This window comes from Etheostoma spectabile, chromosome 9, assembly GCF_008692095.1.
Source record: "Etheostoma spectabile isolate EspeVRDwgs_2016 chromosome 9, UIUC_Espe_1.0, whole genome shotgun sequence".
NCBI lineage: Eukaryota > Metazoa > Chordata > Actinopteri > Perciformes > Percidae > Etheostoma > Etheostoma spectabile.
In genome coordinates this window covers 25,103,990-25,115,637 of record NC_045741.1, presented here as the reverse complement: position 1 = coordinate 25,115,637, position 11,648 = coordinate 25,103,990, and the positions used below count along the sequence as shown (strand labels likewise).

At 39.9% G+C, this 11,648-nt stretch overlaps 1 protein-coding gene across 2 annotated transcripts in view; it reads left to right on the top strand.

Annotated features, from left to right (window-relative positions):
* slco2a1 (solute carrier organic anion transporter family, member 2A1) overlaps positions 1 to 11,648 on the top strand; it is a 29,821-nt gene that overhangs the window by 6,990 nt on the left and 11,183 nt on the right. Inside the window, exons 1-3 of one of the 2 annotated variants that reach the window (XM_032526309.1) lie at positions 3,771 to 4,124; positions 9,569 to 9,706; positions 10,724 to 10,886. In XM_032526309.1, coding sequence (XP_032382200.1) covers positions 4,062 to 4,124; positions 9,569 to 9,706; positions 10,724 to 10,886 — 364 coding nt within the window. In that variant the 5' untranslated portion in view covers positions 3,771 to 4,061. Of the gene's footprint in view, positions 1 to 3,770; positions 4,125 to 9,568; positions 9,707 to 10,723; positions 10,887 to 11,648 lie in introns of those variants that run through there. The other variant, XM_032526310.1, reaches the window with a different exon arrangement.

The window sequence follows — 11,648 nt, the reverse complement described above, 5'->3', positions numbered from 1 at the left end:
CCCCCCCCCCCCCCTTTCAAGTCTTAAGCTGTCCAATAAAAATAAACACTGATAATGCCCCAAAAAACAGTAACAAGTTGGGTAGTAACAAGTTACAATTACTCCATTACAGTAACTTGAGTAAGTTTTTGAAAATATTATACTTGTAGGAGTAGTTTTAATCACTATACAGTATTTTTTACTTGTACTTGAGTAGATTAGTGAAGAAGAAACTGTACTCTTACTTCGCTACATCAGGCTACAATGAGCTTGTTACTTTTCTTTTTACCTCTTTGGTATTCTACATCATTATGTATTTTAGTCTGTCTGATTGAATGCTTGCGTTAAAAAATTAATCAGACGTTCGACTCAACAGGTACTCCGTACTTACTCAAGTAATTGTTTGGATGATTACTTTTTACTTTTACTGGACTCATATTATTCTGAAGTAAATATACTTAAGTACAATTTTTGGCTACTCTACCCACCTCTGGTCAAAGGGAGCAAGATTACCTCCCCTTTCTCTGCTCTGCCCGCCCAGAGAATTTGTCCCCCCCATGAGAGAGAGACATCATGGCTTTCAAACGAGCAAATTGGCAGTTGGTCAAGGACACACACAACCAGCCTCCACCTTGCCCCCCCACCCCCCTCCTCAACGCTACAGATTCGAAGTGGCACGTACAAAGGAAAGCTCATCGTGGACTGGCTCTAGAGGCTGGAATTCTGCACCCAGGCTGGATTTGGGAAGAGACTGACAGATTAGGGACACTAATTATAGAAAAAGACTTCAGATACAGTATTAGGGACCACTAAGGTCTATATAAAAGAGACTTCAGATACAGTATTAGGGACCACTAAGGTCTATATAAAGAGACTTCAGATACAGTATTAGGGACCACTAAGGTCTATATAAAGAGACTTCAGATACAGTATAAGGGGAACACTAAGGTCTATATAAAGAGACTTCAGATACAGTATTAGGGCCACTAAGGTCTATATAAAGAGATTCAGATACAGTATTAGGGACCACTAAGGTCTAGACTTCAGTACAGTATTAGGGGACCACTAAGGTCTATATAAAAGGGACTCAGTACAGGATTAGGGGACCACTAAGGTCTAATAAAGAGACTTCGATACAGTATTAGGGACCACTAAGGTCTATATAAGAGACTTCAGATACAGTATTAGGGACCACTAAGGTCTATATAAAGAGACTTCAGATACGGATTAGGGGACCCCTAAGGTCTTATAAAAGAGACTTCAGATACAGTATTAGGGGACCACTAAGGTATATATAAGAGACTTCAGATACAGTATTAGGGACCACTAAGGTCTATATAAAAGAGACTTCAGATACAGTATTAGGGACCACTAAGGGCTATATAAAGAGACTTCAGATACAGTATTAGGGACCACTAAGGTCTATATAAAGAGACTAGATACAGTATTAGGGGACCACTAGGTCATATATAAGAGACTTCAGATACAGTATTAGGGGACCACTAAGGTCTATATAAAGAGACTTCAGATACAGTATTAGGACCACTAAGGTCTATATAAAGAGACTTCAGTACAGTATTAGGGGACCACTAAGGGCTATATAAAGAGACTTCAGATACAGTATTAGGGGACCACTAAGGTCTGTATAAAAGAGTTCATTTCATAGCAGGGCGCTGCACAGCATTACAAGGCATAGAAGATTGTATCAGAGCCCGGCAGAGCGTAGCAGGACATAGCAGGGCAACAAAGAGCGTAACAGGAAAAGGATTTGCTAATCATTGTCTTCTGTTTATATTTACATTGTACACATCATCAGAATTAGGGTTTGTACATATTACATACCATCATGGAGGAAGAAGGCCAATCCAGTATTTTCTCCGTCTGTTGAATGACCAACCAGAGTTGACTTTGGTTTTTCGCTTTTAGCTTTTATTTTTATTTTGCTCAGTTCCCATCTTTGTCTCTTAGCGTGTATGTACACAAAATATAATGTCAAAATGAAATTCTCTAAAGAAAAATTTCCCCCTGCTTTCTTTGAACTGGTTAACGCACTACTGAAACTTTGTCAACATGCTCTTCCGGGCTGCATGCCGAGATGGTTTGGTCTGATTTGGAGGGGAATCTGACCCGAGGCATTAAGAATAATTATATAACCAATCTTCTTGCTGATGGTCTCATTTCCTTATGGAGATCACTTGGAGTAGCAGAGATTACATTGAGACTGTTTCTCAACCAGTTCAGAAGTCTTTGTAGCTGCTGTAAAGACACTTTTAATTAGTGATAAAAATAGCTTCTTCTTCTTTCTTTTTTAATTAAGACCAGCAACACTATTATTTTCCTCTTTGTGGGCATAAATATCAGCCTGATGAGTGAGTGTTATTGCAACATTTATTCGCTTACATACTATTTAACTGCATGATGTTTTATGGTGTTTCTCCATTTCACTTGCATTCCACGCCTCAGTTTTAGTTTTGTTGTTTCTGGTGAAAGTGTTGAAAGTGTCTTCTTGTTTCTTTGAATAACCAGCTAAACATCAGTGATGTGAAGTCACATTGAGATGCTTGAATCAGTCATCGTCCGTTCGTCACAGTCAACGAGCTTGTCTCAGTTTTCAGCAGCAGTCACAAAAGACATAATGCAACGCAGCCGCCAGACATGTTGAGTAAGTTACCAGACTGCTGTGTCACAATACTGCGGGGCGACTCAGTTATCTGGACAAGTTTTCTAAGTAAAGCCAGTAAATCACCAGGTTTGAGTTTTCTGGATGTTTCCTCTGTAAAGCTGCTTCAGGGACCGGCCCCTGTCCTGTTCATACAACGAGACGGATGTCCTCCTTTAGAGCTTCAAGCCTGGTTCAGCCTAGTGCCACTGACCTTTGGATCTGTGTTGTTATTGGCATTCAGTTTTCCTTGAATTTAAGTACATTTTCATCTAGTCACTATTTGAACATACACTTGTAAATCTAAATATTGTCCTAACAAAAATCTACTCTCATATCTGTGTTGCTTAGAAACGCATTTCTTTGAGCAATGAGCTTGTCATGAATTGAAGGGGGTGCTTATTCATCGGCAACACTTTCTGTCAAACCCTAAACATTGTAATATTACATGAAAACAGTTGCAGTGTATTTTAAGAGTTGGTATAATGCTTTATAATGTATCTGTATGTCTCATAACAGCAATATTATCATCATCATAATCAAGCTGCATCATTATTACACATATGATAATTTAGTGGAAACACAGACACAGAGTCTTGTTAAAGGAAATGCTGACCGTACAACACAATCTCTGATCATTTCATAAATGACCAAAAAAATGCAAGAAGCATAAGAGTCTGTGACTTATTATTTACATATATACTTCCTCAGCTTGACGGCTTTTGTTGCTATTGGTAACTGCACAGACACATCACAATGTTTCCACTGGAAAGAAAGGTCCCTTTGCATGATTCCAGTGTTGGACTGTACCAATACATTCAAACACGATATAAAGATATCAAGATTTAAAGATGTTTGATAACCTGGGCTGTGCTAGCCTTCTATACATTAAAACAGCTTTAGCCTAGCCTTCAGCAGTATTCTAAAAGATTAGCGTTGTATTTCACCTAGTACACATTTATAAAATAAAAACAACTCACCCACTGTCCTGAAATATTAATAGTAGGCCTAATATTATAGAAACAATAGGCCTTGATCAGCTCTGACATCATTAGCAGGAGGTTAGTGTCTCATTAGGGTCAGAACCAGTGAAGTACCCCCCCCCCCCAGGACAAAGCAAGGCGGAACTAGACGTGTGTGTGTGTGTGTGTGTGTGTGTATGAATAAATAATTGCAGTGTAGTCATTTTTCCTTTCATGATTAAGGCTTAGGTCACGCTCTTGCAGGTGAGTGTTGCACAGGCTCGCGCGTGACTCAGTCAAACTGCGCGAGACTCCATTTCTCAATTCACAACTTTGAAAACATTTACGCGTGGAGCTGTGGGCTGAGTCCAGTGACATCACCGGGGGGGCAAAGACAACCTCTGACACAAAGCTGTTCGGCTGAGAGCTCCGTGGAACGCGGCAGGACACGAGCTCAGCTAATGGACATACTTCCCTCCAAAGACATGAAGGAAGCAAAGACAAAGGTGTTCCACAGCGTAAAGGTAGGCGCGCACCCGTCTCCATGCTGAACCTGCACCCCTTGGTCCCTCATGCTTTATGTAACCGTTTGAGCTAGATGTAGGCCTATTTCTAGATGATTGCATAACCACACACAGATAATAATTCTGAAGTAACAAAAAGACTCAATTAAAAACGGGAGCACATGCTGCAGAGCTTCATCTCACCAAAACAAGTTTCTGTCTTGTGTCGCGTTACTTCTTACTATTACTGTTACATCAAAACCAAACACGGGGGATGTTTTAATGTTAATGCCAAGTCAGTGAAAAGGCTGCAACAAACCATTGTTTTCACTATAATACAATCTGCTACTTATTGTCATGATGTTTAATCTTAATTTGTGATCTGTAAAACATCAGAAATTACTGAAAAATGCCTGTCAATATGTTGAGCTCACGGTGAAATTACAAACCTTTTGTCTGACTAAAAAAAACCATTCAATTCACAGAAATGTAAGAAAACCATGTGAGGGTCTCCAACCAGGTGTTTGGCATTAAACATAATAAAAATAGCAATCAATTATCACAGGAGTTAATGTTCAGTCCGTAGACTCATTGCTGCTTCACAGCTTTCCGTCACTTTATACATTGGGGAGTCTTGCAAAGTATCCAGTTCAAAGTTTTCTCCAATATTCAAAACATTAAAGGAACTTATGGGAGAAATATATTCCAGCACTTCACTGGAGGATGGGAGAGAAGCAGGTAGTTCCAGGGCTGGAGGAATACTGCAGTTTACTGCAGAACTCAGCCAGAGAGTACATGTCTTCTTCATTGGTGTTGGGTTGTGTGATAGAAGCATGACTGATACACCTTACATATTCTACTACTAATACATATACTATATATATACTGACTAATACATATACTATATCTACTGACTAATACACCTTACATATTCTACTACCAATACATATTCTATATACATATACATAAATGAACATATTCTGTAAGTTTGGAGGAGAACACTAAAGCAGCTTCTACATTCCCTTCAGTGTTTACCTTAAGCATTGTCATACAGACTGTGGTGGGTCCACTTACTGCAGATCTTCTTCTGTTTATTATTTGGAATCTTCATAGTAAAGCCCCCCCCCCGTAATTCTCTCCCGCTCAGTATGAATGTGCGTGAAGGTCAAAGCTAAATGAGCGCATGTTGACATAATGGGAGTAGTTTGGAATAAAAGCCAAGCAGCAGGTAATATTTCATCAATGTTTGCAAGTCATTCCCCCAGCGCTGACAAGTGGAAGCAGAGGACAATCTTTGAAATTGCGTCAAACTGTAACGCTAGAAATCTTGTCTAGAGTCTGCAACAAGAGTCTCAACAAGAGCAGTCATATTAATCTCTGCGCAGCGCGTTGCTCTCTTTGCTTTGATCAGGACATTCTGTCTGTGTTGTACCAACTTTGATGGGCTACACACAGGTTTCCCCATCATTCTGCTTAGATATGGATGCAAACAGCTGAGCCGAGTTTCTGCTTCATGTTTACATCCTGATCAGTGGAACAAGAAATGTTGGAAAGCTTCAGGTCACTGAGCACGTTTGGTCATGGCTAAGCATTGTGGGGAATAAATATTCACAAGTTACATAAGAAGATTGATACCGTTGTCATATTTGGTATGAGACCAAATGCTGGTGTTTTTCTTTTTTTGAGTATCCTGCAACTCCAGAATATTCACCCATATTTACGTTATTTTAACGTTAGTGCTAACTTGGTTTGTAGTGTAGCACAATCAATCGCTGGGACAGTAACAAACTCAGATTTCCAGAACTTAGCATATTTTCTCCCTTTTGGCCAAGCCCTCCCCTGATTGGGCGTGTCTCTGGACAGTACTGGCGTTGAGTCGTAGAGCCTAGGGAGCCGCTGACAGTGCCGATATGTTTTATTCTCTGTGACGTCAGGAGAGTTGCGATGCTGATAGGCCTCCACGACAGTGTGAGCCTTTGACTGGAACAACAATGGACCTAGCATCAGTGATGTCACTAATTGGGTTGTTTGCATTTTGGCTGTCGCCATCTTGGTATTCTTGAGCCAGAAGTGACCAAATGTGGACAAGAGGGCGAATCTGGGGAAGATGACTCAGCTGAAGCAATGTTGTGTATATTTCCAATGACGCTGTGCTTAGCTGAACTCTACAGGAAAAGTTGCAAGTATTTAAAGCTTTGGCTGGCAAGGTACTAACGTACACTAAACACATAACACCTAAAACCATTTTCAGGCAACCAAAATGTTCTAATTAACTTTGATGAAGTGAAAACTCACAGTGAGAGGGTCAAAGTCTCAGATGAAACCATGACAACATTCAAATACAAGTTTACAGCTATTTAAATGTCCACAGCGCCATGGTTAGCATTGCTAAGCCTCTGTCCTGATTGGCAGGTCAGCCTGTAGCCACGCCCCTAAAGTATTCCTTGCTTTGTCCTCCATTTTAAAATAAGTGGTACCATCGTTTACAAAATGAGCATCCTGCTGTACTGAAGAAGACCTGAAACAAGCGATTGAGAGCATGAACTCGTCATGAAAATGTTTGCTGAGGATAAATCCCGTGAGAAGTGGGGTCATTTCCCCGCAGGCCCTTTATGAATCACACTGTTTTTGGAGCTAGTTGAGACGCCCCCTGCTGGTAATGAGATAGAATGCCAAAGTTTAAGGCTTCACTTCTCAGGCCCGGAGGGTTGCTGCTTGGTCTGAACACCCTTTTAGGCTCCGACATAAAAAGGGGAAACGCTAACCTGGCTCTATAAATCCACTACCATCACTTCCTAAAAGCCTCTTATGAACACATGATATCTTGGTTGTTTAATCCATACAACTGAAGTGTAAAAACAACAAGTTATGGTTGTACGTGCCAGGCAACAAGACTTCAGGAAGTCACTGCTTCCAGCCAAGAAATAACTTGGCCCACATAAAACCATAACCTGTCATTTTTACACTTTAGCTGTGAGTCCTGCTTAGCTCTAGAGGTGCTTGTACCTTCTCACATAGCCAAGCTAGCTGTTTAGGCTAAGCTAACCGTCTACTTGCTGTAACCTTATATTTAGTAGACAGGCAGGAAAGTGCTTTTAATCTTCTTATCTAATTCTTTGCAAAAAAGGGAATAATTTATAATTAATTTTATAATTTATATTGTTTATTGATTCCCAGTGGGGAGATTGCAATAATAAGAATAAGCATATTTCCCAAAGAGCAGAGCAGCAAAACCTTTTATGTTTGTTTCACAATGAAGGGAGGTGATTCTGTGTGTATCCTGGGAGACTTCATAGCTTTTCCTTTTTATTTCATATTTTTGACCAGGCATTTTTTTTAGCAAAAAGACCCATTTATATCCAGTGTCATAGCTACAACACGTGTCCCTGAAATAAAAGCTTTCAAATTCAAGTATAAACTTCCCTCAATTCTTCCCCTCCCAGCGGGGTTGAAGGCTGGGACAATGGCGTCCAGAGAGAAGGAGCTGAGATTGTTCAAAATGATAAATATGTTCATAATCCACAGAGGACTCAAATCTGCACCACCGCTTCCCTGCTTGTGAACATCAAATAGGCATAAATCACTTGTATCAACAGTGTGGATGAATAATAAATCCTGCGTCTTCACAGTGGGACACGGTGTAGCGTCTCTGTTTCTACATGTTCTAATACTCTGGTCCAAGTTCCAACACTGGGCAATGTTCCTTCATCAAGAAAAATGGACCTGCTGTATTTGATCATTAATAATAATTGGGAGCAACAGTTTCAGTTGATTTTCATGCTAATGGAGAAATGTTCCACTTTGATGGATTATGTGTTTTGTGTGTGGCCCCAGAGGCTAAAAGCCAAATAGTCAGGGAGCCAGAGACTTGTCTCTGAAACCTAATGTTTGTGTCAATCTGCATAAAAATAGTGGAGTGTAAAAGCATAAATTGTGTGTGGTAATAACTCATAAAGCCAAGCTTTAATAGAAGCAATCATCTATTGTCCCTGAGCCGAGCTAGCAGCCGGCAAACAATCTGAAAGCTTGGCTTCATCCCTGTTTTCATAGCAAATTCACTCGTAATCTCAGCGTCATTTGGGCTTCATGACCCTCCAAGCAAAGATGTGTGGGGGGGTCTTCTAGATAACTTTCCACTATATATATATATATATATATATATATATATATATATATAAACATTGGCTTTTTTTGGAGCATTTGGAGAGAATACCAGATGAATAATTGCTTTCCCATAAGACACTATTTGTTGTATTGTGAACATTTTTATCAAAACTCAGTACTTTATAAAGTAGTCGATATGTGTGTGACGTCTTGGAGGGTCCACTGGTTGCCTGGCAACTGCTGACAGCCGAGATATAGTCCGGCATGCTAGGTGTCATTTTTACACTTTACCATTTTTATACAGATTAACAAACAGTTAAAAAAAGTTTTTGCTATCTTTGGACTGAGCGTGTCGTGCTAAGCTACGCTGGCCGTCTCCTGGCTGCAGCTTCGCATTTAGTGCACATAGAGTATGAGAGTGGGATTCTCCGCTCAAAATGTCAAGCTATTCCTTTAAATATGCAATTTATTCCAAAAACATTTTTTGACTTTACTATACAACTCTGCTTAACATATAAACTGGCTTTTAAGGCTTTAAGGTGAAGGCTGCATATTCTAATCTAATATAATAATTATAATAATAATATATAATGAGATTTGAATATGATGCATTGGTAGAGATTACCTAACAGTTTTTGAAGTGACCAGTTACAACATTAAAATGCTGCTTGTTATTAAGCTATCGGTTTTAATGATTTATATACTGTACATACATATCGCCTCATTTTACACCTTATTCAGTCATTTATCCATCTAACATATCGTCACCTTCCCAAAATAATCGCCTAAGTCATTTTTTCACGTTTTTCAGAAAACACAAAAAACTGAACCAAATACTGAACATATTTTGACTTAGGCAGTTATACTAAAGGCGTAGAATCACATGACCTGTTCAACTGAGAATGTAGGAAATGTTACCAGAGGTGGCCAGCACCATGAGGAGATGATTTAGGCAAGAAAATACTTTTTGTCAAAAAATGACTTAGGCGATTATTTTAGGAAGGTGACGATATGTAAGTTGTAGCCTTAAGAATATTGTGTCACGTCTTTCAGACGTGAGCGAGTCCCGGCCTGATGCCTCGGTCCTTGTAACATGTGCCCTGTGTGTTAGCGAAGCAGCTGTTTCCCTTGTTTGATTCTTTAAGTATCCGCTCCATAGGTGAACTTGACATCTTGTTGGCGTGTGGCTAACGAAGGTTGTGTAATGTCCTATGGTACTTTTCCAAGACATCACATATTGAAATTGGGTACCTAATGATGGGGCAATAATTCAGAGACAATTTGGTCAGTGTCTAAAAAGTTGAATTTGGTGACATTTATTTGCCTGTGTGTCCGTCTGTCTGTGTGTCTGTGTGTCCTAGCTGTTTGTCCTGTGCCACGGCCTCCTGCAGTTCTCTCAGCTGCTGTACAGCTCCTACTTCAAGAGCACCATCAGCACAATCGAGAGACGCTACGGCCTCAGCAGCTACTCCTCAGGAACCATTTCCTCTCTCCACGAGGTAAGAGCCAACAATAACATACCCTCAACCAGCCTGAAGTCCTCATAGCTTTATTTCAAGGGTACAGATGACAGAGGAGGATCTGGAGAACAAGCAACAAGTCAAAAGAACACTTCCTGAATTCAAGCCAGACTCAAGTATTTTGGAACAGTTTTATTACAGATCCGTGGGGTCAAGGAAATGATCAAATGTACTGTACGTGCTTATTGGGATTGTTTTATGCTCAAGGGATTTAAATCCATCACACAGTTAAATCTTTTCCAGTTGTTTTCATGTTTTCATGTTTTCAAGTATGCATGACCAAGGGTCACTAATTAAATCACCAAGTTCACATTTGATACCTTTGGGCTTTTGAATTCTTTTGCAGCTCGGATCCTCTCAAAATTTGGCTGAGTTCTAATGTGATTTACATGATCTGATATGATTGTGTTTTTTAATGAAAAAACACTGATCAAAAGATTTTAGTTTTGTTTTTTAAAGTGGTTATTTAGAGCTGTAATATTAACACTAGATCTGTAATGGAAAAGGGGCTGTTCTAAGTGATCTCTGCAGTTTCTGTCTTAACCTTTGTTACGTACGTAACATTCTTAAGTTAACTCATTTTGTCCCTAACATGATCTTTTTCTAGACTTTACCTAGTAGTTTGTTTCACTTCACAATGTTAACCACGGACTGGAAAAATCCATTTCCCTCAAACCGCAATTAAAACTGCAGTTTTGTTGTATGGGAACATCATTTTTACAGCTTTCCACTGCCGCCAAGTGGCTAAACCATCAGTTAATGCAGCTTTACATTTTTACTGCCCCTGCATTAATTTTGAATGTGCCTGGGTTGTGTTAGATTACAGTGTGTGCCACCCTGGCCACTTCCATATTTGGTATGAGAGTATGATCAGTAATGTTTGAAAACTGTGACACCTGCAATTTAATGCACTAAATTTGAAAAGAGAGTGTCCTACAGAGAGAAAATGCTCCCTCTGGCTCCTCTTTAAAGCATGTGTTTGTGTCCGTCTCTTAGATCAGTAACAGTGTGCTGATAGTGTTCATCAGCTACTTTGGAAATCGGGTCCACCGCCCTCGCGTTATTGGAATCGGGGGACTACTGATGGCTGTCAGCGCCATGATCCTGACCTTACCTCACTTCTTGTCCCAGCCCTACGAATACGACTCTGTTTTACACAGTAAGAACGTACTGTCTCCACTGTGACAGCTAGTGTGACTCAGTCCAGACCAGGGGACTTATGAATGCACAAATATGCCAATGCAATTTATGGGACTATACTTAAGGGTTTGTCTAGAACGCTGCGGAAACTTCTCAGCAAAGGCTCCATAGCACTCAGCAGGAGTCAAACAAGTTGCTGCTGTTTGACTTTGTGTGTGTATAATGCATTTTGAAAGCCTTGCCTGTGCTCTCCAGCTGAACTTTTCATGATATCTATGCACTTGTTGATTGTTTCTAAGATTAGAGTTGCCTCCAATACCTGTGCATTTTAAATATATATATCAATATACACAGTATATATACACACAGTGAGGAAAATAAGTATTTTAACACCCTGCTATTTTGCAAGTTCTTCCACTTAGAAATCATGGAGGGGTCATCATAGGTGCATGTCCACTGTGAGAGACATAATCTTTAAAAAAAACATCCAGAAATCACAATATATGATTTTTGAAATATTTATTTGTATGATACAGCTGCAAATAAGTATTTGAACCTGAGAAAATCAATGTTAGTATTTGGTACAGTAGCCTTTGTTTGCAATTACAAAGGTCAAACGTTTCCTGTAGTTCTTCACCAGGTTTGACACCCTGCAGAAGAGATTTTTGCCCACTCTTCCACACAGATCTTCTCTAGACCAGTCAGGTTTCTGGGCTGTCGCTGAGAAACACGGAGTTTGAGCTCCCGCCAAAGATTCTCTATTGGGTTTAGGTCTGGAGAC